The sequence below is a fragment of the Alnus glutinosa genome, chromosome 14 (assembly GCF_958979055.1).
Source record: "Alnus glutinosa chromosome 14, dhAlnGlut1.1, whole genome shotgun sequence".
Classification (NCBI taxonomy): Eukaryota; Viridiplantae; Streptophyta; class Magnoliopsida; order Fagales; family Betulaceae; genus Alnus; species Alnus glutinosa.
This window is the reverse complement of record NC_084899.1, coordinates 1481754-1508950: the sequence shown is the minus strand read 5'-3', so window position 1 is coordinate 1508950 and position 27197 is coordinate 1481754. Positions and strand designations below refer to the sequence as shown.

The window sequence follows — 27197 nt, the reverse complement described above, 5'->3', positions numbered from 1 at the left end:
GACAACACTGGCGAAAATTCTTGTAGAAAAGAAATAGGATTTTCAGATATGGTAAAACGCCGGAGGGAGCCGTGATTTTCATTAGGTACTAACAATACAAAATTTGAAAAACAAAAATTACCTTGAAAAAGCATTGTCAAACAAGCTGAAAAACACTACTTAAGACAATAATTTTAATATTTATATAGCATCAAAAACATTTTTGACACCAAAAACAAAAAAATACATGTCCAAACACATTAACAATCACCCTTAAAAAATTCTTCAAACTAGGAGTGTAAAATCGGTTGCGATTATTTGCTCAGAATTGCAACCGCAACTGGTAGACCGGTTGCGGTTTTTACCAACCGTCGGTTATCCGGTTATTTTAAACCGGTTATTAACTGAATAATCGGTTTTCATATATTGTTGAATATTTTCAAAAAAAAAAAAAAAAAAATCACAAGAATCACCTAACATGAGAATAATTTGTGAATCAGATTATGCTCAGGTCACGAACCTGAAAGCCGAGTTGTAGATTCAATTTCAGATCGCTCTCAAGTCTCAACCATTTGTTAAGTACTTGGGTACACTTACGTTGATGGCATCCACTGCGCAAATTTGTTGATAATGAGTGAGCGTGTGTGGGTTTTTGTGTTAACACTTACGTTGGACGCAGGCGAGGCGAATGTGCGATTAGGGTGTTGAATATTCGCGTCCTGTTGCTAAATGAACAACAATAAAGCTTGCCAGGCTTGTTTGTTTAGGGACGGAACAGAATAGCATAGTGATGTTACTGTTTATCTAATTTTTTTAATACTTTTTTATATTTTCTACCACCAATCAACATCAAAACATTTCTACTTTTTTCACTTTTTATATCACATCAATAATTTTTTATTACTATTCAAATAAAAAAATTCACTACAATACAAAACTTTTTTCACTTTTTTATACAAATTCTTTTTATTTTATATCACATCATCACTTTTTACTAATTTCAAAACTAACAACCCACTACTCTGTTCTGTACATGTCTTTGCCAAACAAGCAGTGTCGATGGGATCAGGATCAATTTCTAGTCCCATCTCTAAACTTTATGAAGCTGTCCTGAAAATCACGTATGGAAAAAGTTGATAATTGCCTTTTCGCACGGTCAAAAACACTAAATATGTTTTTTAGTACACATACTACAGAGAAGCTTTTTTTTTTTTTTGGTAATATATATATAATAAAAACTAATTACCAAGTTATTAACCGGTGTTTTAAAATGCAATAACCAATTATCCGATTGCTGTTATTTTTTATTTTTTGGCTAACGGTTGTTGCCGGTTATTAATGATTACTGATTATTTCCGGTTAATAACCGGACCACTTGTAAACCCTTACTCCAAACTGACAACAATAATAAAGACTCAAAGATTCACCGTGCATTGTAAATTTGTAATCATTGGATAGCCTTCGTAATTTGCAACCAAACCCGATTCATTGAATAGTCGAGACACTGAGTCAATCCCAAACTACCTCCAATCTAACCAGGGCAAACTATCCTGCGGCTACATGGGCCGTTCGTTACTTATATAGACCCCAAAAATGGCAGATTAATCTAGTTTACTAAATTCAAAAGAAGAAAATTCAGGGAGAAAAAGCCAAAGAAAAAGGTGCCATTCAACTTGGTAGGAAGATTTTCGTATAATTCCCACTCCCGGAGAAAAAAAATCTAATCTTTAAGGAGGGACATAATCAGACTTTTTTTTTAATTGAGGAACAAGGGGTCAAGCTTAATTTTGACAAGGATCAAACCTAAAAATGACATTAAAAAAAAAACCATCCAATATACTAAAAATGCAAAATAAAAATTTGAATTATTTTAGTATTTTTGTTCTCGTAATGCTAAGGGTTGAGGACGAGAAAGAAAGAAAGAGATGACCAGTAGAAGTTAAATAGGGTAATAAACCCAACAAACCACATCAATAATGACGGGATAGAGTTACGAAACAAAGCATATAAACTTCAGAATAACCTTAAAAGACAAAATTGAACTGCCTTATATTAGAAATACATACGACAATCACAACAGATCAGGCAAAATTATGGATTCTACATTGCAAGTACCACTTAAGACAGTCGAAAATTCAAGCTTCTTAAAATAAAGACATCAGACCTATAAGACAAGACTTGGAAAACGAAAAGCGACACTTACCAAACAGAATCAAACATTCTGTACTAAATAGGCAAAAAATCTCATCAGAGGAGGTCAGCAACATTCGATGGCAGCTCCTCAACTACAACATTATAAAACTTCTGGATGTCAAACAGCATCCTCTCGTCATCCTTCGTTACGAAGTTGATGGCGACACCCTTCCTCCCAAACCGTCCACTACGTCCAATTCGATGGAGATAGTTCTCTGGCTGTGTAGGGAGATCATAATTTATAACAAGCGACACTTGCTGGACATCAATACCACGGGCCAAAAGATCAGTAGTGATAAGGACGCGAGAGGATCCGGAACGAAATTCACGCATGATAATGTCTCTTGTGTTCTGGTCCATATCTCCATGGGTGGCTGAGACTGTGTGGTCACGGCCACGCATCTTGTCAGTGAGCCAGTCAACCTTGCGCCTGGTGTTCACAAAGATAACACTCTGGGTAATGGCCAAGGTTTCATAAAGATCGCAGAGTGTCTCAAGTTTCCATTCCTCCTTATCAACATTGACATAAAACTGCTTTATACCCTCCAGGGTGAGCTCATCACGCTTCACCAGAATTCTAACAGGTTTATTCATGAACTTCCTTGTAATCTCAAGGGCCTCAGGTGGCATTGTGGCAGAGAATACCCCAACCTGAATCTTTGATGGCAGAAGCTGGAAAATATCATAGATCTGATAGCAAGAACAATCAAGATTAGGACAACGATAGTAAAATTAAAGAGTTTTCTTCCCAGAAAAAGCTAGAGCCAACTAAAATGAGTGGGGTTCAGTTACTGTACAGTATGAGATTCAGTTGCTGCCACACAGTATATGTTCATTTATGGACTTAAATTGATTGAATAAATGGGTTATAATTAGGGGGTTTAAGAAAATCTTACATAAAAGTTACAGCATTGATTAGTTAAAAAGAATGATTAATTGAGAGGCAGTATATATCAAAGCCATCAGACACAAACATATTGGATATAAAAAGAAAAGGAAGAAGAGAGAGAAGGAAAAAAGGACCTGATCTTTGAAACCCCGGGAAAGCATTTCATCTGCCTCATCCAATACAAACATCCTGATGCAATCAGGACGAAGTGACTGCCTTCGCAGCATGTCAAACACACGACCAGGAGTGCCAACAACAACATGAACCCCACTGGACAGAATGCGTTGGTCTTCACGAACACTTGTTCCACCAACACAAGCATGTACTCTTACACCAAGATAGTCTCCAAGTGCCCGCATAACCTTCTCAATCTGTTGAGCAAGCTCTCTAGTGGGTGCCAGAACCAATGCCTGGCATTCCATCAAACTGTAATCAAGTTGTTGCAAGATACCAGAGCAGAAAGTTGCTGTCTTCCCAGTTCCAGACTGAGCCTGTTGAATAACATCAAGACCCTTGCAGAAAGGAACGATTCCCCTTTGCTGAATAGCTGAGGGTTTTTCGAAACCTAGACAAGAAAACATCCAACTTAAGCACTTATGCATGCACTGGTCGGGGAAAAAAAATGAACAGATTAAAAGACACAATACTTCATAAACACATCGAAAAAATAAATAAATATTCTCCCAACCACTCACAAGTTCTCATACAGACAAACCATAGAGCTACATCAGCTCTTCAATTCTTGTAGTTGAGTTATAAAAGACTAATTCAAACTTGTAGGACCAAAATTCTCAACAGTTATTAAAGCAAGAAATCTCATGCAATAATTCATCATTATGTAACCTATTACTGCGAAAAATAAATATATGAAAGCCTGCTAGATCTACCATAAGCATATATGCCCCTCAGAAGATTCTCTTGCAATCCCATAGCATCAAAACTATCATAAACCTCATCATATGACGTAAAGAAATCCTGTCCATCAGCTGAAAGTCTGTACAAACAAAACAGAAGAGATTAGCATCCAATTGCAATTCCCTATCGCCAAGTCTAAGGGAACACAAATAAACTCACTGATGTGGCTAACATCCAAACAAGTAATCTAGAAAAAGGAAAGAAGATGGTGCAAAACTCTTACAACTCATTCATTTTGGTATCAAACTGACGAGCATCAAATTGTGACCCCTCTGAAGGCATTCCAGCCATGTCTGCAAAAGGTACAAAAATAGTCCATAGAAAAATATCACCATCTATATGTACACAATAAGTGAATATCCAAATCAAGTGTTAAAATCTGTGCATGTTTGTGCACTTGCAAGAGAATGAGAAAGCGTAATAACTAGAAACTAGGGCCGTACATGAACAAAGCTACTTGTGAATTAGCTCGGGCACAGCTTGGTTAAGCTTGGCTCGAGCTCAACTCGACTCAATTATTAAACGGGTCATTCATGAACACGAAACTAGGCTCGATTATTAAACGATTCATACTCATATTAAACTCGGGTTGGCTCGATTAACATTCGTGAAAAAGCTCGTATAAGGATCAACTCGTATATATTTATATCGTGACGAGTGTAACAAGCCAAGCTCACATAGGTACAACTCGCCCGGGCTCGGCTCATTTACAGCCCATCCAGAAACTGTATAATTCTGGTGTAACACAATTCTACTACAGGTTACAAAGTGACCAAGTGTCCCCCCACACACACACAAAAAAAGGGTTTCTAGAGTTCAATAAAATTTTCTTTGTATTTTTTTTTTAATCTTTGCTCCATCCGGCAAGCATGATAAACCAAAACTGTTTTAGCAGAAAAAAGATTTTACAAAAAAAGGGGGGGCTCTATGAGAATAATGGAATAAACTAACAGCTCTTCAGAGCGTTAGGTTTATTTAAAATATTTGCAAAAAAATAATAAAATAAAATAAAATAAAATAAAATCAATTTATGACTCAAATAATAACACTCACGCGGAAACACCATAATAAAAAGACAGGCATAGCATCAACAGTTTTAGCTCATACAAAGTCTATAAAAAATAAAGTGCGAGACTCATAAACCTAACTCTATAGATAAACGTAGCGTACAAGTTAACTAGATGGAATATAATGCAAAGAAGTTCGTGATCGGTTTGGTTGCATCTTATACAAAAAGATAATACAATTTACTTTCTGATTAGCAAAATACACTAATTAGCTTACTCAAAGAGACTTTTCCTCTGCAAACAAAAAGAAAAATCTACCAAAAAAAGTCTTTTTTTTCCTCCTCCGCTTTCCCGGCAATCAAACATAACGACATCAAAACCCAAATTGTTATGACTAGCATCAGAAACGTTAAAAGAATAACCGGTAACTCAGCGAACCAATTTTCGCAGCGATTAAGAGCTTATGCAAAGCATCAAACCCAAAAGATCGAATAATCAACTTCTACGCGCGGATCGAATAATCAAAACCGCAATATCTAAATCATATGCGACAGATCGAATAGAAGGAAAAACTAAATAAAGATCTTACAAAGAAATTCTGACATAAAAGTGAAATTCAGATCAAAATCAACAGTCGGATCAAAGAGAGAGAGAGAGAGAGAGAGAGAGAGAGAGAGAGAGAGAGAGAGACCTGTCGATCGGTGAAATATGAAATCTTCGAAGAGAGCTTAGTTTGCTTTGTGAAGGAATTAAGGTTTTCCCAAACTCCTCGGATCTACGCCGTGGAGTTGAGGAACGATAGCTAAAAAGGTTTTCCTGGAAAGTAAAGAGTGAGCGAGGATGAGATAGAGAGATTGAGGACTAATAAGATTATGCCTTTTGGAAGGGTCGGTGTTTTTCGTGTTTCCGGATTTGCCACTGGCTTGTGCTACTTAAAGGGGTAGGTTTTAGATCAGATGGGCTTCAAGCCCTTATTTGTAAATTGGAATAAGTCCAAGCCCAGAGCTAATGGCACCTTCGTAGGGGGTAGTCTTAGCTCAGCCCCTCATTTACTTTTGTATACACCTCTTTTTTTTCTTTTTCTTTTCTCTCTCTCTCTTTTTTTTTTTGAAAAAAATATAAATAATGATTCTTTACTTATAAAATTTTTTTTAAAAAAAATAGTAATTGTGTGGCCATTTTCACTAAAAAATAGGTGGCTACACAACCATACATGTTTTGCCTCTCACCTCTTGAGACTCACGATTCTCTAAATTTTTAGGATAAATATACTGTAAAAAAAATTACAATCTTAATTATTATAACTAAATTAAATAATTTAAATAACTATAATTTTTTAATGATTAGACACTATGACCCAAAAAAGAAAAAAGAAAAAAAGAAAAAGAAATGTTACCGAGCTGAGGAGAAAAGGGTCAATTTATAGTTACATATTAGCATACACATTAATTAGAGAGAACCATATTAAGTTACTATATATAGCAGATACTTTTTCTGCTGGTTTTCTTTCTGTTTTAAAGGAATATTTACTTATTAATTAAACTGTATATAATTGATACTTTTCCTTTTTTGTATTCTTTCCCTTTTAAAGGAATATTTAGTTATTAATTAAAGCGTATAAAGTATATACTTTTCCTTTTGATTTTCTTTCATTTTTAAAGAAATATTTACTTATCAATTACTTATGTTTTCAACTTTTATAATTAGCAAAGTGCGATTTTATTTGATATTGCAAAGCCAACTTGGGTAAGAATCAATTCCCACGGATTAATCACTCGTATTAGTGTCTCACGGCAGCTTGATCATATATGGTTATATATATGATAGAGCAAATAAAATATTCTAAGAAATCAAATTCATTAACCACTACATATTGATTAAATTGTTTAGTAATTTTCATTAGTTTAAACAATCAAGAAAGGTGTTTTATAAGTCAAACTAAATCCAAATAGGAGTAACTTATAAAAAAAAAAAAAATCCAAATGGGCCCCACACACTGTAGGGCCCACCCATGTGAGCGACTGTTGTACCATTGTTGTGTGGGTATAGTACATCAATCAAGTCTCTTAAAATTATGACATTCTTCCACTTGAAAACTAGTTTCAAGAATAGAAAATATTAGATTTATAACACCAATACAACAACTGCACAACAACCCCTTACATAAAAATGGGTCCCACACACTAGGGCTCACCCTCATATGAGGGGTTGTTGTGCAGTTGTTGTGATAGTGTAGTATAAGAATCAAATCCCTTCAAGAATAACCCAATGCACATGCTGCCCAATGTCATAATCCAAGTGTATTAGGATTCTTAAAAGGAATTTACAATCCGGGGAAGATTAGATTTCCCAAATTTCACATCCTAAGCTGCCAGAGGCAAGTGGGCCTAAAACCCCCTCTTAGGCTGCCCAAATTTCTGTAAACTTTGAACAACTGGAATCCCAATTTAAAAAGGACTATGATTGAAATAGGATTTACAGTACTAAAATAACTTGAATTTGAACATAATTTGAGATAAGCCATTGGAATGAGTTCCAGGCAAAACTGCTATGGTAACTAAGTTTTAGCAAATAATAATACTATACACCACACTTTTATCCTACCTTGCTGATGTGACACTGTCAATCAACCCTTGGTTAAAATGACTGCTTGGCAATGCCACAATTAGCTAAGTGGGATAAAATGTGGTATACATCTCTCTTTGACAAATACCTGAAGTTTTCAAAGAAAGAAAATCACGTAAATTGAAAATAAAATAAAATAAAACCAAGCTTATTCAGTTTCAGCAAATTGTGCTGGCTCTAATAACAGACGCCAATAGGTATGATACAACATATTACATTGTTGTAGCAAAATTTGACCAGGGCAGGGTTTTTTTGGGCAAACCCTCACAAGAAATCAAAATCTAACATGGATACTTGCCACCCATTGACCTCTAAATCCTTTTGGAGGCTACTCACCTAATTTTTTCAAACATGCATCTAAAACTGCAACAGATCAATAAGCTCAAGTTATATTATATACATCTGCAGCGAAATGTGCAAAGGTGGCTTCCAAACTGTGAGATAACATCTACAAGGCCTCCATAACCTCCAACTGCCGCAACCTGTAACAAGTGGGCTCAGCAACATGAGAATTAGGTCGAGCATAAATATAAGGAGCCAAAACTATTCTTTGGTTCGAGAGTGCTTTTTTTTCTCTTGAGTTGGCCAAACATTAACAAATACCAATAAACAGTAAATATTTTCAAAGGGGAGAACCAGATTTGATCTCAATCAGAAGTTCAATAATTTGGGTTTGTTTGACCACTTTTTGGATGGTGTTTTTTGCATTTTAGTTGAAAAGGAGTTATGATATAACATAAAATGAATTTTTTTTGTTTTATTTTTAATATGTATAGATGAAAGTAATTTTGAGTGTGCTATTTTTGGAGTTTCTTTGTTAATGCTTTTGTTTTTTGTTTTTTGCTTTTTTTTTTTTTTGCTAAATAGCAAAAACTTGGACAAAAAGTGTTGCCAAACGAAACTAATTGAAGCACATTAGACTCGTGGTCTTCGAAAAAAAGTCTATTTCTTTCTCTCCAAATGCTCCGGAACTAAAGAAGGGATGACTTTTCATATGGCCTCTTTGAGATGTCTCCGCCCTTGCGACTTCCAACATTTAAGTAATTCTAGAATATTGTCTGGCATGACCAACAAGACTCCAAATAAAATGAAAATCAAGTGCCATATCTCATTGGTAAACTCGCCATGGATGAGAAAGGTGGCTTATGGTCTCCTCGCTCCCTTTGAATGCGCTCCAATCTACTAGTTATACCAGCTGGTAAGGAAAAAAGAGACAATAAATATGTAGGCAGGCTGGAAAGTGTGCTCTTGATAAGGGTAAGATGACCCCATGAGACAAAAAAATCTTCTTCCAACTAGCCAATCTTCTTTCCATTTTCTCCACTACTCCATCCCAAATTGCTTTTGACTTGAAGGGAGCACCCAGGGGAAGACCCAAATATTTCAACAGCAGGAAAGAAATGCTACAATTCAGAATGTCAACCAATTCTTACTGATTCGGTACATGGCCAACGCTACTAATTCCGACTTCTGGAGATTGATCTTCAAACCCGAAGTAGCCTCAAAACAAAGGAGGATATGTCCCAAATTATGAATCTGATCTAAATCTACATCACACATAATAAGAGTATCATCTACAAAATAAGATGAGAGATCTCCAAAGGGGTTGCATTATGGAGGTCGACATGGAATCCTGCTAAATAGCGCCATTGTTCGTAGCTCTAGTCAGCATCTTACTTAGAGCCTCCACGGCAATCACGAAAAGGAGAGGCGACAATGGGTCCCCTTGGCAAATTTCCCTAGGGCTTGCAAAGAAACCATGTGGGTTGTCGTTGATCAAAATAGAGAAATTGGCTGTGGAGATACAGAAGGAAATCCACTTCCTCCATTTTGATCCAAAGTGAAGGCGCCCTAGAAGATAGGATAGGAACTCCCAGTTGACATGATATAAGCTTTTTCAAAGTTCAGCTTGCACATCACTCCAGGAATTCCATATTTCAGTATGCTGTCCAGGCATTCGTTGGCTATAAGAATTGAACCAAGAGTTTGTCCTCCCTCCATAAAAGCATTCTGATTATTAGAAATGATCGAACCTAGAACCTATTTCATTCTAATAGCAAGAACCTTAGCCAAAATCTTATAGACACTCCCCACTAGACTGATTGGTTTGAAATCCCTTACTTCCAACCGCCCAATCTTTTGGGGGATAAGGGCGATGGCCGATGAAAGTAGCATTAAGTCTCTTCTCGAACAGACTGTGCACATGAAAATTATGAAAAACACACATAAGATCATCCTTCACTATTACCCAACACGATTGGAAAAAGGCAACAGTGAAACCATCCAGTCCCGGTGCTTTGTCACCATCCATATTGAGAAACGGCTGATGGACTTCCTCCTCTTGAAACGGCCTCTCCAACCAATTCGCTTCACCAGCGTCTAGCGAGGGAAACTCCAAACCATCTAACTTGGGTCGCCAAAGAGTTGTTTCTGTAAAAAGATTCTTGTAATATTGGGTGATGGTGTCATTGATCACCTTTTTATTGGAAGTCTCTGAACCATCAATGCTAATACTGGTTATGATATTATTCCTCTTGTGGGACTCAGCAAGGTGGTGGAAAAAACTCACATTCTGATCCCCTTCTTTCAACTAAGTTGTCCTTAATTCTGTCTCCAGCTGACTTCTTGCATAAGAACTACTTTCTCCAAATCTGCTTTCAACAAAGCCCTTTTAAATATCTCATCCTTTGCCAGGGGCCTATCCTCTTCTAGCAAATCAAGGGACTAAATCTCTGCCAAAAGGGACTTTTTTTTCTCTCCTCTACATTTCTAAAGACCTCCAAATTCCAACATTTTAAATCGAGCTTCAGCTGTTTAAGCTTATATAAGCCAAGACAAAACAAGGAGCACCAAAACATTGGTACGAATTCCACCATTGATTCACCAAGCCACCAAAACCTTTTGCTTTCAACCACATGTTCTCAAATTTAAAATAGTAAGAGCCTTTAACCATACCTTCACTCTCGAGCAAAATGGGGAAATGATCTGATAAAGGTCTTGGAAGACAACATTGAATCAGGTAAGAAAAATACTCTTCCCAATCTGAAGAGACTAGGAATCTGTTAATTCTAGACAGAGAAGGCGGGTCTTGGTTATTGGACCAAGTAAAAGAACCACCTGCTAACGGAGTGTACATCAACCCTTGGTCTGAACTAAATTCTGAGACTTCCTTCGTGGCGGAAGTTAACCGGGGCACCCCATATCTTTTGTTTGGGAAGTGAGTGACATTAAAATCCCCTCCAATGCACCAAGAACTATCCCACCAACTGATGACACCTAATAACTCCTCCCACATGAAATGCCTTTCTGAATCCGCATTAGGGCCGGTGGTACATATAGCATGGTTGAGCCAAGTATCATTTTGCATGGATGTAATTTGGCAGTTTATATTAAGCTGCATCTTTTATCAAGAGCAAGGTTTTTTTTTTTATTATTGGCAAGTTACACATGCACACCCAGTGGGGTGGGACATGAACCCATGACCTCACCCTCCACCTTGCTACAAAGAGAGGAAGTACCATTTGAGCTAATAAAACTCATTGGCATCAAGAGCAAGGATATGAGCTGTATCATTTACCAGAGATGAATATTGACAATACCAAAGAAACAAATAGAAGATGAGAACCAAAGTCTATATCAATAATTAACAATCACAGAAATTTAAAATCTTCAAAGAAATATACCCATAAAAACAGTAAGGAAAAAGGAGATTAAATCAGAACATACCCCTGATGGATGTACGGAGACAGAAAATGCTGAAAGAGGAGCAAATTGTATTTGTGAAAGAATCGCCCCATTTATGTCAAAACGACTAAGGAGAGGTTCTGCTCCAACAGCTAAAATCTGTGTTATTTTTTCTTATTAAGTTAAATCACATGGCTAATGGGAGAAAATGGAAGCCAAATATCATAAGGTAACTGGAAAAATATTTGCAGGAGAAAGGTCTAAGAAATGACAATCAATCACAACATATATGAAAAACCGCAAACACGGGCAATTAAAATGCTTACTGTTAAAATAGAAATGGTAATCACTAATCAAATTCAACCACAACAGCTGAGAAGGAGAATATTTAAAAGCACAGATGTGAATATCATGTGATAAGAAGCAAAAGATCTAGGGACACGGGAAGCAGATTATAAAAATGCCGCAGAAATCCACAACATACAAAACTAGAAACTTATTTGTGATCAGACCTCAATCAAGCAGGACAACTGGAAATTAACGGATCAACTTAGAAATACCAATTGGCAATCGCTTAAAACAAGGGGCAGTGATATAGTTTGCTTTTGATTTTAAATTTCCTAGGTGCCTCATCTGTTAAATTAGGTCTTGTTGCAGACCTCTTTTTTATATATACGATATTATCACACTCTATTTAATAATGCATGAGAAGATATTGCTTGCATTTTCCAGTGTTTCTGGCTATTCAATTTATCCAGTTGGGTTGAGAAAAATTGTTGAAAAGTTTGTGGAAACCCTAATAACATATTAACCCCCAAACCCAAAAAGAATGGAAAATTCCAGGATTTGCAGCTGTTTAAAATGAACTGATTCACTTCTGAAACATAAGTCCCAAGCACCTTTTATTTGAGCAACCCTATGTTCTAGGACCAATCAATTACAGACAGATACTGTAACAAAAGCTGCTCTGATAAGATAAATAAGAAGTCGTCCTATTACATCCTTTGGAAAATCAATATGGGTATCACGGGCTTTCAAATGGCATACCGCCAAGTTGAATTTTGTTCCTTTTACTTCTTTTTTCAAGCAGGAACACCACGGTTAAACTTAAAAACAAAAGGTTCCCACCAATTACTATCACACCTCACCCCCCCTCCCCCCCCCCCCCCCCCCCCCACCAAAAAAAAAAAAAAAAAAAGAAGAGAAGAAAAAGAAAAAGAAAAAACTCACTTGATTATCATCAAATAATACATCCTGCATGGAAGCACGGGTTGATATCCTTGAAACACACTCAGAAGCGGGAAGGTTCCAAATGGATAAACTCCGACCACTGCCACAAGCCTATGAAGATAAAAGCTGATTAGTTATGTATACCATAAGCCAACTGTCATAAGACATTTATTCTTGACTCTAAATGATAAATCTTTGGGAAAACTTCAATTTACCCCCATGAAGTTGTCACCGATTTGCAATTCTACCACCAATGTTTCAATTTTGTTAATTGCACCCCATTAAGTTTCAGAAATTTTCAATTTAGATAATTCGTCCAAATCAACCGTTTGACTTAACGAAATTTGGTCCATGTGCCGCGCACGTGCCCTTTTTGACAAAATTGCCCTCTTTAAAACGACACTGTTTTGGATATGGAAACCAAAATTGCCTTCTTCAATACGGTGCGGTTTTGTAAGTCTTCTCCAAGCTTCAAAACGGCACCGTTTTGAAGACAAGCCCTAAAACAAAGACGGCCTCGTCGGGGGAAGACGACCTCGACGGAGATGGACTAGCAGCGTGCGGATCGTCCATGATGGAGATGGACTGCGTAGTAGAGGCCAGCGCGGAGGCCTTCTGGCGTCGGCCGAACTCCAAAGTGACCTTTTCCAAGCTTCAAAATGGCACCATTTTGAAGACGAGCCCTAAAACAAAACCTAGATCTCGTCGGGGAAGACGGCCTTGACAGATGCCAACGCAACAGCCTCCTGTCGTCGAGGACACAACTTCACCCTAGCTCAGCCACCTCGGCCTCCAGCAACAATGCCTTGTCATTGAACGACTCAGCCGAAATCGACGAAACAAAGTACCGTCAATTTCGGCCGACGCCGAAGGCCTCCGCGCTAGCATCCACCTCGCAATCCATCTTCGTCAAGGATGACCCGCTCGCCGCCAACCAATTGACGCTGTCTTCCTCGACGAGGCTGTCTTTGTTTTAGGGCATGACATTTTGTATCAAAACGGTGCCGTTTTGTTTTCCAGAAATTTTGGTTTTGGTGTTTCACAACACGGTGCCGTTTTGTAGAGGGCATTCTCGTCCATTTTCATCCCTAACAAGCACGTGAACGGCACATAGGCCGAATTTCGTTAAGTCAGACGGTTGATTTGGACGGATTCCTTAAATTGAAAATTTCTGAAACTTAATGGGATGCAATTAACAAAATTGAAACATTGGTGGTAGAATTGCAAATTGGTGACAACTTCATGGGGGTAAATTGAAGTTTTCCCTAAATCTTTATACCAAATGTATCTTTTTTTCGTCAATTTTGACTATAACTCAGATGCAGCATTATAATATGAGCATTATCAATACATAATACTTCGCCGTTAAAATTACAATCTCACAATTATAACTTGTTTTCTTATGTGACAATTAAATTGAAAATTGAGTAGGAGAAAATAATATAAGCTCATAATTGCTGAAAGAGTTTCTCCACCACCAGATGTCAAGTATCAAACAGAGTTACACCGACCACCATAATTCCTTATACGCTAATGACAAACAACCGAAGACATGAATATGAGCTTTATGTTAAGGATAAAATATAAATCTTTCATCAAACTAAAATATCACAATACTTATATAATGATGTGAATAAACAAAGAACAAAAAAGAAAAAGAAAAAAAAAAAGAAAAAAGGGAAGCTATTACATCCATATCACACAAAAACTTTTTGTTGATAGCTTATATCATGTAAAAACTTACCAACCAGCTCTCACTTCCATCGAGAGCAATGCAACTAACACATGAGAAGAAACCTTTCACCTCTGTATTCTCTGCTGGATCAATTACTTTAATACATTTTCCACTTCTGCAGTCTAGGTAACACCACATACAGAAGCAACTAGCATAATCACTTCTAAATAGAATAAACATTATAAAAAGTAATTGGTAGTTAAAAAAAAGAAAAAGAATTCCAGAACAAAATATTACAGGGACCTACAATTTTTTTTTTTTTTTAAGAAAAAAAAATATCTTATTTCTGCCTAAATTTTAAGCTATTGAAGATTAGGAGAATTAGTTTTACCCCATATCCGTGCAGTCCCATCCTCTGAACCAGTTATAATCTGAAAATATAAAAAAAGTAAGAGAAATCCTGCAGTGCATCTTTTCCTTCAAATGTGCTGTGCTATGTTATTGTTAATTGCGATGACAATTACACACAAAACACATAAACTAGTGCCCCCTAACAAATAGGTTGAAAAATGAAAACTAGAAAACAAGCATTCATTTGAATAGATTTAAAACCAGGGTAGTGGTTAGGTAAATATAAAAGAACTGTTTTATCTGCAGATTTCCACTTTTAAGAGACCGAAAAAAATATGATTATTATAGAATTCTTGATGGGAGATAGTTTAGATGCCCCATCAGCCTTTTCACTTAGTTGTATCTCATAGTCCAACCCCCTCCCTTCCTTTTGGCAGTCCTTTTAAATTCTTTGCTTGTAACTAGTTTGCTCCCTTTTCTATTTCTTACTAGTGTTTTTTGTTTTCCTAAGTATGACACCAACCAACATATATATATATATTATAAGTAAAAAGCTGCCAACCAAAATATGTAAGTGTTAAAACATTATAAAAGGAGCCTTCATACCAATTCCCATAGTTGAGGACAAGTTAACTAATGATGGAGAATGACCATCATCAAGAAAAAGAAAGAAGGACCCCCACCTGATTGACAGAGTTTCGGGCTACTATACAATGCAAGTAATCTGAATGCCCCTTAAATACTACTTTGATTTTGCCAGTTTCCTGAAAAATACCAATTACATTCATGCTGAAATTAGATCAGCTAGAAAAATAAATCAAGAACACTCTAAATCATCTAAAGGGAATAAAATTCTTAAATTTTTCTGAGTGGAAACTCCCTTAGATTAGCAATATATTCACCTTGAAAAGATACGTACCACATCCCAGCAATATGCACAAGAATCACCAGAAGCTGAAAAAATAGATCCCCCCTACAGTACAAGATATGATATAAACACAGACTCCATAAATAGATAGATATACATTGCAACCAATCTAAGGAGAAGGTTATATATGACAAAAGAACAGAAGAGATCACAGACCTGCATATTAACAGCAATGGCATTATTCTCGGGGATTGGTGAAAGAGACCCCCAAGGACCTCTAGAAGACAAAAATAACACCAAAAATGGAAACTAAGTTGGCAATATACAGGGAGAAAACAGGATAAAAAAAAATGGTAGAATGGACAAAACTGACATAGACAAGCATATATATAACTCACTTATGTTGAGGATTTGCCAGATCAAGTACTGGCTTCATGTGGTTCCCTGTAGAGAGAGAGAGAGAGAGTTTAAACACATCCATAAACACCAAAGTTTTTTTTATATGTATCCCTAAACACAAAAGTAATACATCAAAATTATTGAATAATAAAAGTTGAAGCAAAAATCCAGAACTAGGCAGCAGAAAGTTATTTAGCAAAATGCAGGCACCCTAGATGGTAATCTTAAAATGATAAAGAAGCTTCTTAAGGGAGTTAACAAGGTCATATTCAACTCTATGTAACAGAAGTGGACAAAATCCATTACAATATTTGCATATTGTCTTTTCGATTCTACAGTGTCTTCTAAGAAGCATATGCCAAGTGCAATTTGAAGCAACCTTACATATGATTACTTTTCATAATCCCTTTACATAGACATGGTGCAAGCATAATTTAGTTCCATTTGGGACCAAAGTTAAAGCCTATCACATCATTCATATGTATGTCCCTGAATCACATTCCTGTCTGTAAAAGAAATGCACAGGTCCTTGAGGGAAAAAATAAATGGTTTCAAACACTCTGAATAACTTATAAATACTTTTGACGCTTCGAGAGGGACAAGTTTATGACCTTTCAATCGTTAAACATTGGGATTTGAACTTCTACCACTGTACAAAACGCCTCCATGATACCCTTAGCTAAGACCAACAGTATAAGAGTGACAAAATTGAATACCTAACATTAACAATATCCTGATCAGTTAAAAACATTAAAAAAGATTTTTATCAACCTATTTTTCTGGTGATCTGAGTAAAACTATAAAGAATGAAAGAATAGTAGTTACACATGCTAAAATAGGTACAATATCAGTTTGATGCTTTATGCCGTATACTTTTTTTTAGAACCAGTAAGAGAATTCACATGTTTATTACCTTGCAAAGGAATGGGCACATCTGAGTTCTTAAATTCCTTCCACCTCCATCCCCGAATCCGACCATCATCACCACAACTATATAAATATACTCATAGTCAAACATGTTAACACCATACCAACGCTTATTTTCATTTAGATCGACTTACAGGTAACAATTATTATGTCCAGGTGTATATGTGTTTTGTGCATGTCTATTATATTCTCTACTTGTATCTAATATAATTTTTTTTATAAGTAAATTTAGTCTTATTGAAAGCGTAAGGCGCCCCAAAGTACACTGAAAGTATACATCTCACATGTGAGACTTTGCATCTTGTAGTAAAGACACAAAATAAGCATGGACATAATTTTTTTGATAGGTGCAAAATAAGCATGGACATAATATATCCTAGAAATCAATAAATTATTGAAGGGCCTACAAACAAGCATGCTCCTGCTGAGCACTTCAACTTATTTACACCTAAATTTTATGAATCAGCCTAACATGAAGCAAATATATGCAGTCATAATTTTCATTCTACAGCAAGGGCAACCAAAATGGGATAACAAGTCCAAAGAACATTGACACTCTTAGACTTTTAGCGTGTGTGCGTGTGTAAATATATTTCCAGCAAGGGTACAAAATCATCAAGAAAAACAAAAATTGCACACCAGAAGATCAAGGACAAGCTGTCCAACCAGACTGTCAAAGCATCGATAAGAACAGAAATGCTAAAATGTTTCTACTAATAAATTAACATTTATGGAAAAACCAGTCCTCCATGAGCTCGTATCTATAATCATCTCAATAATAATTGAAATGAGTTTTGCTACGCCACTTCAATGCACATAAACCATTGTTCTAGGAAACCAAAATGACGGTAGAGCCCATAACATGGTAATGCAACGCTATTCGTGGAGACACATTCCACATATTACTATTGTAATTTGTTTAACAGCAAGAAAATCATATAAGACGCAAAATTCAGCATTGATATTTTCTGAAACTCGAAGTGGCCACACACATACCTTAGCAACAAGGCATCTTCACCTTCACCATATAATTTGATATCATATGCGGGTCCATCATGCCCTTGCAGAAACGATTCTGGTTCAGCCATTAACAAGCTACAAAAATTCAATCACATGTTGTGAAATATCCACATGTGAGTGGGAAAAAAACCCCAAATTCATTAATTTAAACTTTTCAGTCGAGTGGCATTTCAATGTGTAATACTATAGTCTCAATGAAAATACTCACCAAGGAGTTAGTCTCTGTTTGGTTTATCGATTTAAAAACGAGCAGTTTGAAAAAATAACGATTTCAAAACACAGCTGATGAAAATACTTGCGAAAAAGTTTGTCAGTTTATATTTTTTTCACGTTTTTAAACTGCAATATTTTAAACGGCCATCCATATGGTACACTCACGATTTTGTTTAAAAACGGGGGTTTGGCCTACCTTTGGCCTGCGACACTTTTCGCGTTTTTGTTTAAAAACGGGCATTTAGTCCTGCAAAACGAGCGTTTCGACTGCAAAATCGCAGAGCGAAATCCACTCTAACCTCCCAACACATCTATAAGCTGAGATTTCAAAATTTAACCTGCCATAATGTATAGCGATTCATACTTACTGTTGTGCCTTTGTATCGCTAAAACCAAATTGCTGCAAACCCCAAAAAAAAAAACGTAAATAAAATAAAACTTAGTTCACTGCAAATTCTGTTGAAGGGAGACATATAAACAAAGAAATGACTCACGAGCTTGGAAATGCAGGAGGAAATGGAGTAGGAGGATAGCGAGCCGTCACTGGAGGCCACGACGATGGTGTCCGGGTTAGGGTTCTGGGAGGGTCCCCAAACCGTCCGGAAAACGGTTCGGGTTCGTATCTCCCTCTCCTTCAATATGCTTTCCCTGTACGCATCTTCGTCCCAGTTCGTCGCGTCTCCGCACATTGTGGTTTGTCTGAGCTCTGAAACTTTGTGAAGCTTCGCTGAGAACAACGGGACATGAACTAAAGAAGTGCGGCGTTCAGAGGAACGTGAGAGACCGTTACGTTTAATAATGGCGAAGATTCTCGACTTTATAGCTCAACTTGTCGTCTTGGTCAAAAGCCTTTTCATAGCGCGCGTTGCGACTTCGTTTCCGAACTTTTCATCGCGTCGCAAAAGAGTCGACCGTAAAACTCAAAAGAATAATTACTCTTCATTCTCATTTTCTATGTACGTGTCATGTTTTATGTGAATTTTAATATTAACTACTTATTAAAACACGACACCCCAATGAATGTGAAATATGTATGATGAAGAGTTTAAAGAATATCATTACTTTGACTCTTTGAGTGTCTTTTACATTACGATTTTGTTAATTAAAAATGCAACTTTAAATCAAATCATATAAAAAAAAAATTATCATTTAAAGCATACCTTTTTTAAAAAAATTTGAGTGGAAAACGTTAAAAAATCTATGTTTTTATCACGGGTAAAAGATTCATTTTAAAAATGCATTCTTTTATAGATTAATTGTAATTTTAAATATCAAACTGATAATATATTTTTAAAAATTACAATTTCAAACTGTTGTTTTTAAATTTTACATTTTGATTAGAAGACAAACGGATCCTCTAACCCAAAAGCCCATTGTATCGCCACTACAACTGGCATTGGGCTATAAATTAACATTACGTTGGTTTGTGCTTTTATAGGTTTTTGGGGTTTGCGTTGGAAAACATGGCATTATATGTGTGTTTGGCAACCGAGTGGAATAATTATTCCACTCGAATTTTTTTAAAAACCCGCCCACCCGCCCGAATACCTGAATTTGACTCGAATTTCGTTTGAATTTTGAGCTGACATTTTGAGTAATGGCTGGGCCCCAGCGGGGGTGGCCGCGCGGTCACCCCCGGCCAGCGGGGGTGGTCGCGCGGCCTCCCCCGACCAGTGGGGGTGGCCGCGCGGTCACCCCCGACCACGGGGGGTGGCCGCGTGGCCTCCCCCGGCCACCCCCAAAGGGGTGGCTGCCAACCGGCAGCCACCCTTGCATCATTTTTTTTTTTTTAATTTTAATTTTTTTTTAAAAAAAAAATATTATTTATTTATTTTTTAATTAAATAATCAATATATAATAAATTATTATTATTTAAATTATTATTTTACACAACTTTTCAAAATACCAATCATTATACACAATTTTTTAAACTTTCAATCATTTTTTACCATTAAAATATAATATTTTTCAATCTCAAAATTCAACATCCAAACACAATTTTTTACCTCGATATTTGTAAATAGAATTAGAATTCAATTCTAATTCTCAAAATTCAATACCCAAACGCACCAGGTTTTTTTTTTTTAAAAAAAAAAAAAAAAAAAAGTAAAACAGTAAAAAAAGTACTTTTAAAAAATTTTCACTAACATACTCATTCTAATAATAATAATTTTTTTTCTTTTTTTTTTTTTATAGATCGTTCTAATAATTTTGAAGTGCCAATTTTGCACTCGATTGTATATTTCACGTGACTTTTTATTCTAGATAACTTTTTCCAAATTTACACGATAGAATGACATTAGAGATATTATGCTGGACCCATTAATATTAGGGATAATTGTACCATTAATTTGTAAAGTTGGCATAAATTACGAACCACTCCAAGTAGTACAAAAAATTCAAAAAAAGTCATTGTAATCAACTATAATTACGAATCACTCTCTGAACCCAGTCTCTGTCCACCCAAATTAGCAGAGTCCATTAGTGAATTAAAATATAAATGATACTTAGAAGTTGTCACACTATTTATATGACGTGTCAAATTAACGAATTCTGTTTACTAGATGGATAGAAAGGTTTAATGAGTGATTCGTAATTATAGTTTACTACAATAACCCTTCATGAACTTTTTGTACTACAGGGAGTGATTCGTAATTTAAGCAAATCTCAGAGATAAGTGGTGCAATTATCCCTTAATATTATACTTCACCTTAATTTTTAAATTTTAACCTTTACAACTATTTAAAAACTCGATTTTTTTTAACCATTATTTTTTTAAGGAAAAAATATAAAAAAAGAAAAGAAAAAGAAAGCACCCTGAATTAACAATCGATTTTAAAATAGTTTCATGAATTTATAAGTTTGCTAAAGTGACCCATCAAACTACTAAAGTATGCCAAAAATGTTCATTTTGTCGAAATATTCTTATAATACCATTGCCACGTATCATATATTCACTTAAAAAATAATAAAAATTAAAGGCAAATTAAAAATATTAAAAATAAATAAATAAATATTGAAGGGGTGGCTCCTTCTGATTTTTTTTTAAAATATTTTCTTGATTTTTAATTTTTAATTTTTTAATTGAATATATAACACGTGGCGATGGTATTATAAAAATATTTCGACTAAATTTACCTTCTTGGCACACTTTGATAGTTTGATGGATGACTTTAGCATACTTGAAAATTCAGTAAACTATTTTAAAACCAACTGTTAATTTAAGGAGTTTTTTTTTATATTTTTCCTTTTTCTTTTTTTTCTTTTTTTTAGCTTTGTAGATTGACATTTTAGTTTTCCAATTCCTAAATGCCTAGGAATGCACTTTTGATTTATTGGCAAATAATGGTCTTTATCAAATAATACTTTGCAATTGTTAATTATTATCTGATATGATTATTACCAAATACCAAGCACTCACTGACTCACATTCACCATGTGATTGGTTTAATGGTGTAGGTGCATGTTGACATGTTTAATCTTACCTCTTAAGAGTATTTACATTCGACTAAAGTAAAAAAAATTTTGTTGTTGTTGTTGTTTTTTTTTATTATTATTATTATTATTTTAATTAAAATATTTTTTATATTATTTTAATTACCCAAAATTTCAAACACCTATATTTCACTTTTTATTTTGGCTATTTGCTTTCACCATTTTATCTAAATATTATTTTTTAAAGAATGTCAATATTCTCTATTTATTGAGAGGATAAATAATGATAGAATAGAAAATGGTATTTTTTTTTTGAAAAAAAACATTTGGTGAGTCTATCTCACTTTACCAAATTTTTTGTTAAAATAGTTAACCAAATGTAGTGTGATTTTTTTTTTTTTTTTAAATAAATAAATATATTATATATTTGTTTTATTTATTTAACGTGTCGGCTTCTTGTTGGATGTGATGTGATGTGACTGACTAACGGAATTTGTTAACTTGGTGGATGAAAAACGTGTCAATGGATTGATTTGTAATTATAGTTTACCACAATGACTCTCCATGAACTTTTTAAACTAAGAGAATAATTTATAATTTAAGTCAACTTAAAAAACCAATAGTGTAATTATGCTTAAACAATATATCATCTAAAATACGAAATGAACCACGTAAAACAAACAATAAAATGGTTAAATCAAGGTGGACCCAAAAAGTATAGTATGTGGTCTAACTAGGATGGGGACACAAGTGTGTTTTTTTTTTTTTTTGGTTAAATACCCTTGAGGTACCTGAGTTTTACGTGTTTTTAAATTTAGTACCTCAGTTTCATTTCGTATCACAGGTAGTACCTGAATTTGGGAGAAAAAATCATTGTGTTGTTTCTCGTCCAAATTTCAACTTCTCGCCACGTGTCAACCGCTGAGGTTGACACGTGACACCACATAAAAAAAAATTAAAAATTAAAAATTAAAAAAATGATTAAAATTAAAAAAAAAAAAGAGGGGTGGCTGAGCCACCCCCCTTGGCCACCCCCATTTTGGCCAAGGAGGTGGCCCAGCCACCCCCTTGGCCGGTCTGGGGTGGCCGAACCACCCCCTAGGGCCATGGGGGTGGTTCGGCCACCCCCAGACCGGCCGGACTGGGGGTGGCCGAACCACCCCCGTGGCCCTAGGGGGTGGTTCGGCCACCCTCTAGGGCCAAAACCCTTCATTTTTTTTTTTTTTTTTTTTTTCAACTGTGGGGTGGCCGAACCACCCCCTATGGGGCGGTTCGGCCACCCCAGACCGGCCAGATCGGCCAAGGGGGTGGCTGGGCCACCTCCTTGGCCAAAATGGGGGTGGCCGGCACCCCCATGGTGGCCAAGGGGGTGGCTCAGCCACCCCTCTTTTTTTTTTTTCTTTTTTTTTTTAAATTTTAATCATTTTTTAAATTTTTAAATTTTTTATGTGGTGCCACGTGTCAATCGCTGAGGTTGACACGTGGCGAGAAGTTGAAATTTGGACGAGAAATAGCACAATGATTTTTTCTTCCAAATTCAGGTACTACCTGTGATACGAAATGAAACTGAGGTACTAAATTTAAAAACACGTAAAACTCAGGTACCTCTGGGGTATTTAACCCTTTTTTTTTTTTTTGACATGTCCACATAAGAGGGGAGGGAGGATTCAAACTAATAACCTACGCTTCATGAGGCGTGGTCCCTAGCTGATTGAGCTACTCTCGAGATAAGATGGGGTCACAAGTGTTATTTCGTGATTTTAGCAGAGAAATTATATATTAGTGAAGACCCCAGGGATGTCTGTGATTTTCCTGGACAAAGCAAACAGAACGCATAGAGTCGCACATGGAAAAGGCGTCGTAGATTAATCCCACCAATCCCAAACACAAACGACATCTCTCATCGTGTTCTCCAAAGCCATCGGTATCTCCAAAGCCGCCTTCACCAAAAACCCTAGTTCCCATCTCATTCAACGACGGAGAGACCAAAACAAGCAAACTACAATGTTGTTTTAAGATCTGCGTCGATTTAAAGGTCCACTCTTGCAAGTTTGCTAGTGAGATTGTAAGTTGATGTAAATTTTCAATTTTATCACGTTGAATATCTGAAATCTATTAGCTTTCTATAATTTCATTTTCAGACTTGTTCTTCTTAGGTTGACTAGAGAAATAGAAGACGGTATCTGGGGTTTATGTATTTTTTGTATTTGGATATACAGTCAATGGTCTGCTGGATTTCACTCTTGCCCAGAATATCTAAGCGTTCGTTATTATTTGATTTTTTGTTAATATTTTTAATTGAATATTATCTTTGATTGCTTTTTGATCCAGTTTCAGATAATAACTAGATTATTTCCTAATTGTTAGGAGGTTCTAAATCACATTGTTGGATACATAATCATTATTGAAAAAAATTGTGGAAATGGGTGATGGCAAATCTCCTCCTGGGTCTCCTAAAGAAAACGCGGATAATGATTTGGATGCAAACCCACTTTCCAAGGATGATAGCTCATTGGAGACCATAGTACGGAAATTCCAAGACTCGCTGTCCCTCAAGAGGCATAAGTTTTGGGAAACCCAACCTGTTGGGCAATTCAAGGATGTCGGTGACACGAGTGTACCAGAGGGCCCGATTGAGCCCCCGGCACAGTTATCCGAAGTCAAACAAGAACCGTATAATCTTCCGAGTCCCTACGAATGGACCACATGTGACATGGATTCCGAGGAGACTTGCACCGAGGTTTACAATTTGTTGAAGAATAATTATGTTGAGGATGATGAGAGCATGTTTAGATTCAATTACTCCAAGGAGTTTCTTAGGTGGGCACTGCATCCTCCGGGTTATTACAGAAGTTGGCACATTGGTGTTCGTGCCAAAGCTTCGAAGAAGCTGGTTGCTTTTATTACTGGTGTCCCTGCTAGAATTCGGGTCCGGGATGTGGTTGTGAGAATGTCTGAGATTAATTTCCTGTGTGTTCATAAGAAGCTTAGATCAAAGAGACTTGCACCTGTTATGATCAAGGAAGTCACTCGGAGGGTTCACTTGGAGAATATTTGGCAGGCAGCTTATACAGCTGGAGTGGTTCTTCCAACACCAATAACAACTTGCCAGTATTGGCATAGGTCTTTGAACCCAAAGAAACTTATTGATGTTGGGTTTTCGAGGCTTGGTGCAAGGATGACGATGAGCCGAACCATGAAACTTTACAAATTACCGGATGCACCGGCTACCCTTGGTTTCAGACAAATGGAACTTCGAGATGTCCCTGCTGTTACCCGGTTGCTTAGGAACTACTTGAGCCAGTTTGTTGTCGCACCTGATTTTGACGAAAATGATGTGGAGCATTGGCTTCTTCCACATGAGAACGTGGTTGATAGTTACTTGGTCGAGAGCCCAAAGACTCATGAAATCACTGACTTCTGCAGCTTCTACACACTTCCTTCGTCTATCCTTGGCAATCAGAATTACTCGACTTTGAAAGCTGCTTATTCTTACTATAATGTCTCCACGAAGACTCCGTTGCTTCAATTAATGAATGATGCTCTTATTGTAGCGAAACAGAAGGATTTTGATGTTTTCAATGCGCTGGATGTCATGCAGAACGAGTGTTTCCTGAAAGAACTGAAATTTGGACCTGGAGATGGGCAACTTCACTACTATCTTTATAACTACCGGACAAGGCATGCATTGAAGTCATCTGAACTTGGTCTTGTGCTTTTGTAGTTTGATGTGTTCCAGTGCTGGTTATTGGTTTTGTTCGCTGGATCTTAAACCTAATATGCTTAGGTAATAACACAATTTTGTTGACAATGCATATTGTTCATGACTTTATTTAAAAGGAAAGAGAATTTTCTGGATTGAATTTTGTTGAGATATTGCATGCATGCCTTTCCCTACATGTATCTGCAGTTCATTCATGCTGTAGGCATCATGAACTCATGGTTCGCATTTTGAGTAAAGTTGGTTGCCTATGAGTTACTTCTGTTTATGTGCCACCATAGTATCTCCTTGCATACTGATTATTGTCACATGTTTAATTTTAGTTCTAGCTCCTGGATCTCTTTTAGTTCCTTTGGTTCCTCATTCCAAACGTGTTTTTAGAACTTGCTTTTGACATTTATATGATATTAAACAAAATTTCTGTATATTTTTCAATTTCTAACCCTATTATGATTAATTGAGTTCTGGCAAGCAAATATGTTCAACCTTTCTGTTGTCACGTCAGCATTTTGGGATAAAAATGTGGCTTATAGTATTACGCTTTGAACAAAACTTGTGTGCTAAGCATATATGTCTACCAATAAAGCATGAAAAGTAATTTATCAGATCTGTATAAAATTTGTGAATGCTAGAATATTAATAATTAAATGATTATATTTACTATATCTTATTAATAATTAAAAGTGATGAGTGAAGATGGTTTCAAACTTTGCCTCTATCATTTTCCTCTCATTTCTATTAAATATTTTGTCTTGAACTTATACGTAAGGGTAAATGTTAGAATATTAATCAAATAATTAAATTGACGTTTTCTTATCAATTAAAACCTTTTCTCATAAAGAAACTCTTTAGGGGAATTTTAAAATGGAAATTGAGATCAAAATCCATTTTCTAGTCCCATTAGCTCATGCCAACCAAATAGATGGATAAGGGAACATGAACAATGCAAGAAAATCAAAATTAGATAACGGGCATCCCCAATAAACTGATCAAATTTTAGCTAAAAAATCTATTTTTGTTATTTTAACTACTATTTTTAACAAACTTCTTACACAAAACTCTCTAAATATTTCTCTATTTTAACTAATACTCTGTTTGTTTCGGTGTAAAATGATTTTCGTTGTAAAATATTTTCAGGGAAGTCATTTTTCAGAAAAATATTTTTCGTCGAAATAATTTTTCGATACTTGGTGCGTACGGAAAATTACAAATATTTTTTATATTTTTATTCAATTATATTAATTTTAAAAAATTAATATATATATATATATATATATATATATATATATATATATATATATATATATATATATATATATATATATATATATATATATTGGCGCACATAGATTCCGGCAAAAGTGGCCAGGATCCAACCGTTTTGTGCCGGATTCTGGTGATTTGTGATTTCGGCACAAATTGTCGAAATCCTACACAAAACTGCCGGATCCCGGCCAGTTGACCGGAAGCCAGCTGTCCTGGCCGGAATCCTGCCGTTCTGGGAGGATCTCGGCCATAACGGCTAGAGATTAGGCCGGAACGGTCAGATCCGTCCAGGATTCTGGCCAGAGATCCGGCTGTTTTGGCTAGATTCCGATTAGCCAGAATTCGGCGACAGTAGCCGAACATTGCCGGATTCCTGCATAATTTTTCAGATTTCGACACCGATCGGTGTCGGAATTTGGTTTGTCGGAATTCGGCGATCGTCAATTGCTTGAACGTAAAGGTTGATTGCGTCGTTTAAAAGAGGGTCAACTACGTCTAGTACCATCTACGGAAAATAATTTACTCTTTTAAAAAACGTAAATAATTTTTCGAAATTTATTAAGCATTTTTTGTCAAACGGAAATCATTTTTCAGTTGACCATCATTATTTTTGCCTCTACCAAACACTAGAAAATGCCGAAATCATTTTCCAGAAACCATTTTACGCCGAAACAAACAGAGTGTAAATATTAAATTTTTATTGGTTTTAAACCCGCTCCTCACAAAAAGTTAAGTGAAGTGGGAGAGAGAATTCTAAAAAATGATAAAAAATAAAAATAAAAATTGAATAGCTCATGGAA

At 36.0% G+C, this 27197-nt stretch overlaps 2 protein-coding genes across 2 annotated transcripts; one reads left to right on the top strand and one right to left on the bottom strand.

Annotated features, from left to right (window-relative positions):
• Window positions 1-1998: 1998 nt before the first annotated feature.
• On the bottom strand, window positions 1999-18722 carry LOC133857461 (eukaryotic initiation factor 4A-15-like). Its single transcript, XM_062292737.1, has 17 exons — window positions 18470-18722; window positions 18344-18375; window positions 17739-17837; window positions 16729-16805; window positions 15815-15860; window positions 15633-15693; window positions 15468-15521; window positions 15232-15312; window positions 14589-14628; window positions 14267-14379; window positions 12523-12633; window positions 11335-11451; window positions 8009-8090; window positions 4200-4269; window positions 3949-4055; window positions 3196-3626; window positions 1999-2862 (listed from the first exon to the last, which is right to left on the bottom strand). Exons 1-17 carry the CDS (start codon window positions 18662-18664, stop codon window positions 2227-2229), a joined length of 2352 nt encoding a protein of 783 aa, XP_062148721.1. The 5' UTR covers window positions 18665-18722; the 3' UTR covers window positions 1999-2226.
• Window positions 18723-23210: 4488 nt separating this feature from the next.
• Window positions 23211-25273, top strand: LOC133857934 (glycylpeptide N-tetradecanoyltransferase 1). The gene is made up of 2 exons (XM_062293328.1): window positions 23211-23475; window positions 23778-25273. The coding sequence occupies exon 2, from the start codon at window positions 23833-23835 to the stop codon at window positions 25132-25134; it is 1302 nt and encodes a 433-aa protein (XP_062149312.1). The 5' UTR covers window positions 23211-23475; window positions 23778-23832; the 3' UTR covers window positions 25135-25273.
• Window positions 25274-27197: the final 1924 nt, after the last annotated feature.

Excerpts from the sequence above, each read along its gene's own strand:
- LOC133857934 (XM_062293328.1), top strand. The coding sequence starts at position 23,833 with ATGGGTGATGGCAAATCTCCTCCTGGGTCTCCTAAAGAAAACGCGGAT.
- LOC133857461 (XM_062292737.1), bottom strand. The coding sequence starts at position 18,664 with ATGTGCGGAGACGCGACGAACTGGGACGAAGATGCGTACAGGGAAAGC. Across the intron at positions 15,861-16,728 it reads TGTGCCCATTCCTTTGCAAG|GGAACCACATGAAGCCAGTA; the intron begins GTAATAAACATG and ends CTCTCTCTACAG. Across the intron at positions 15,522-15,632 it reads CCATTGCTGTTAATATGCAG|GGGGGATCTATTTTTTCAGC; the intron begins GTCTGTGATCTC and ends CTTGTACTGTAG.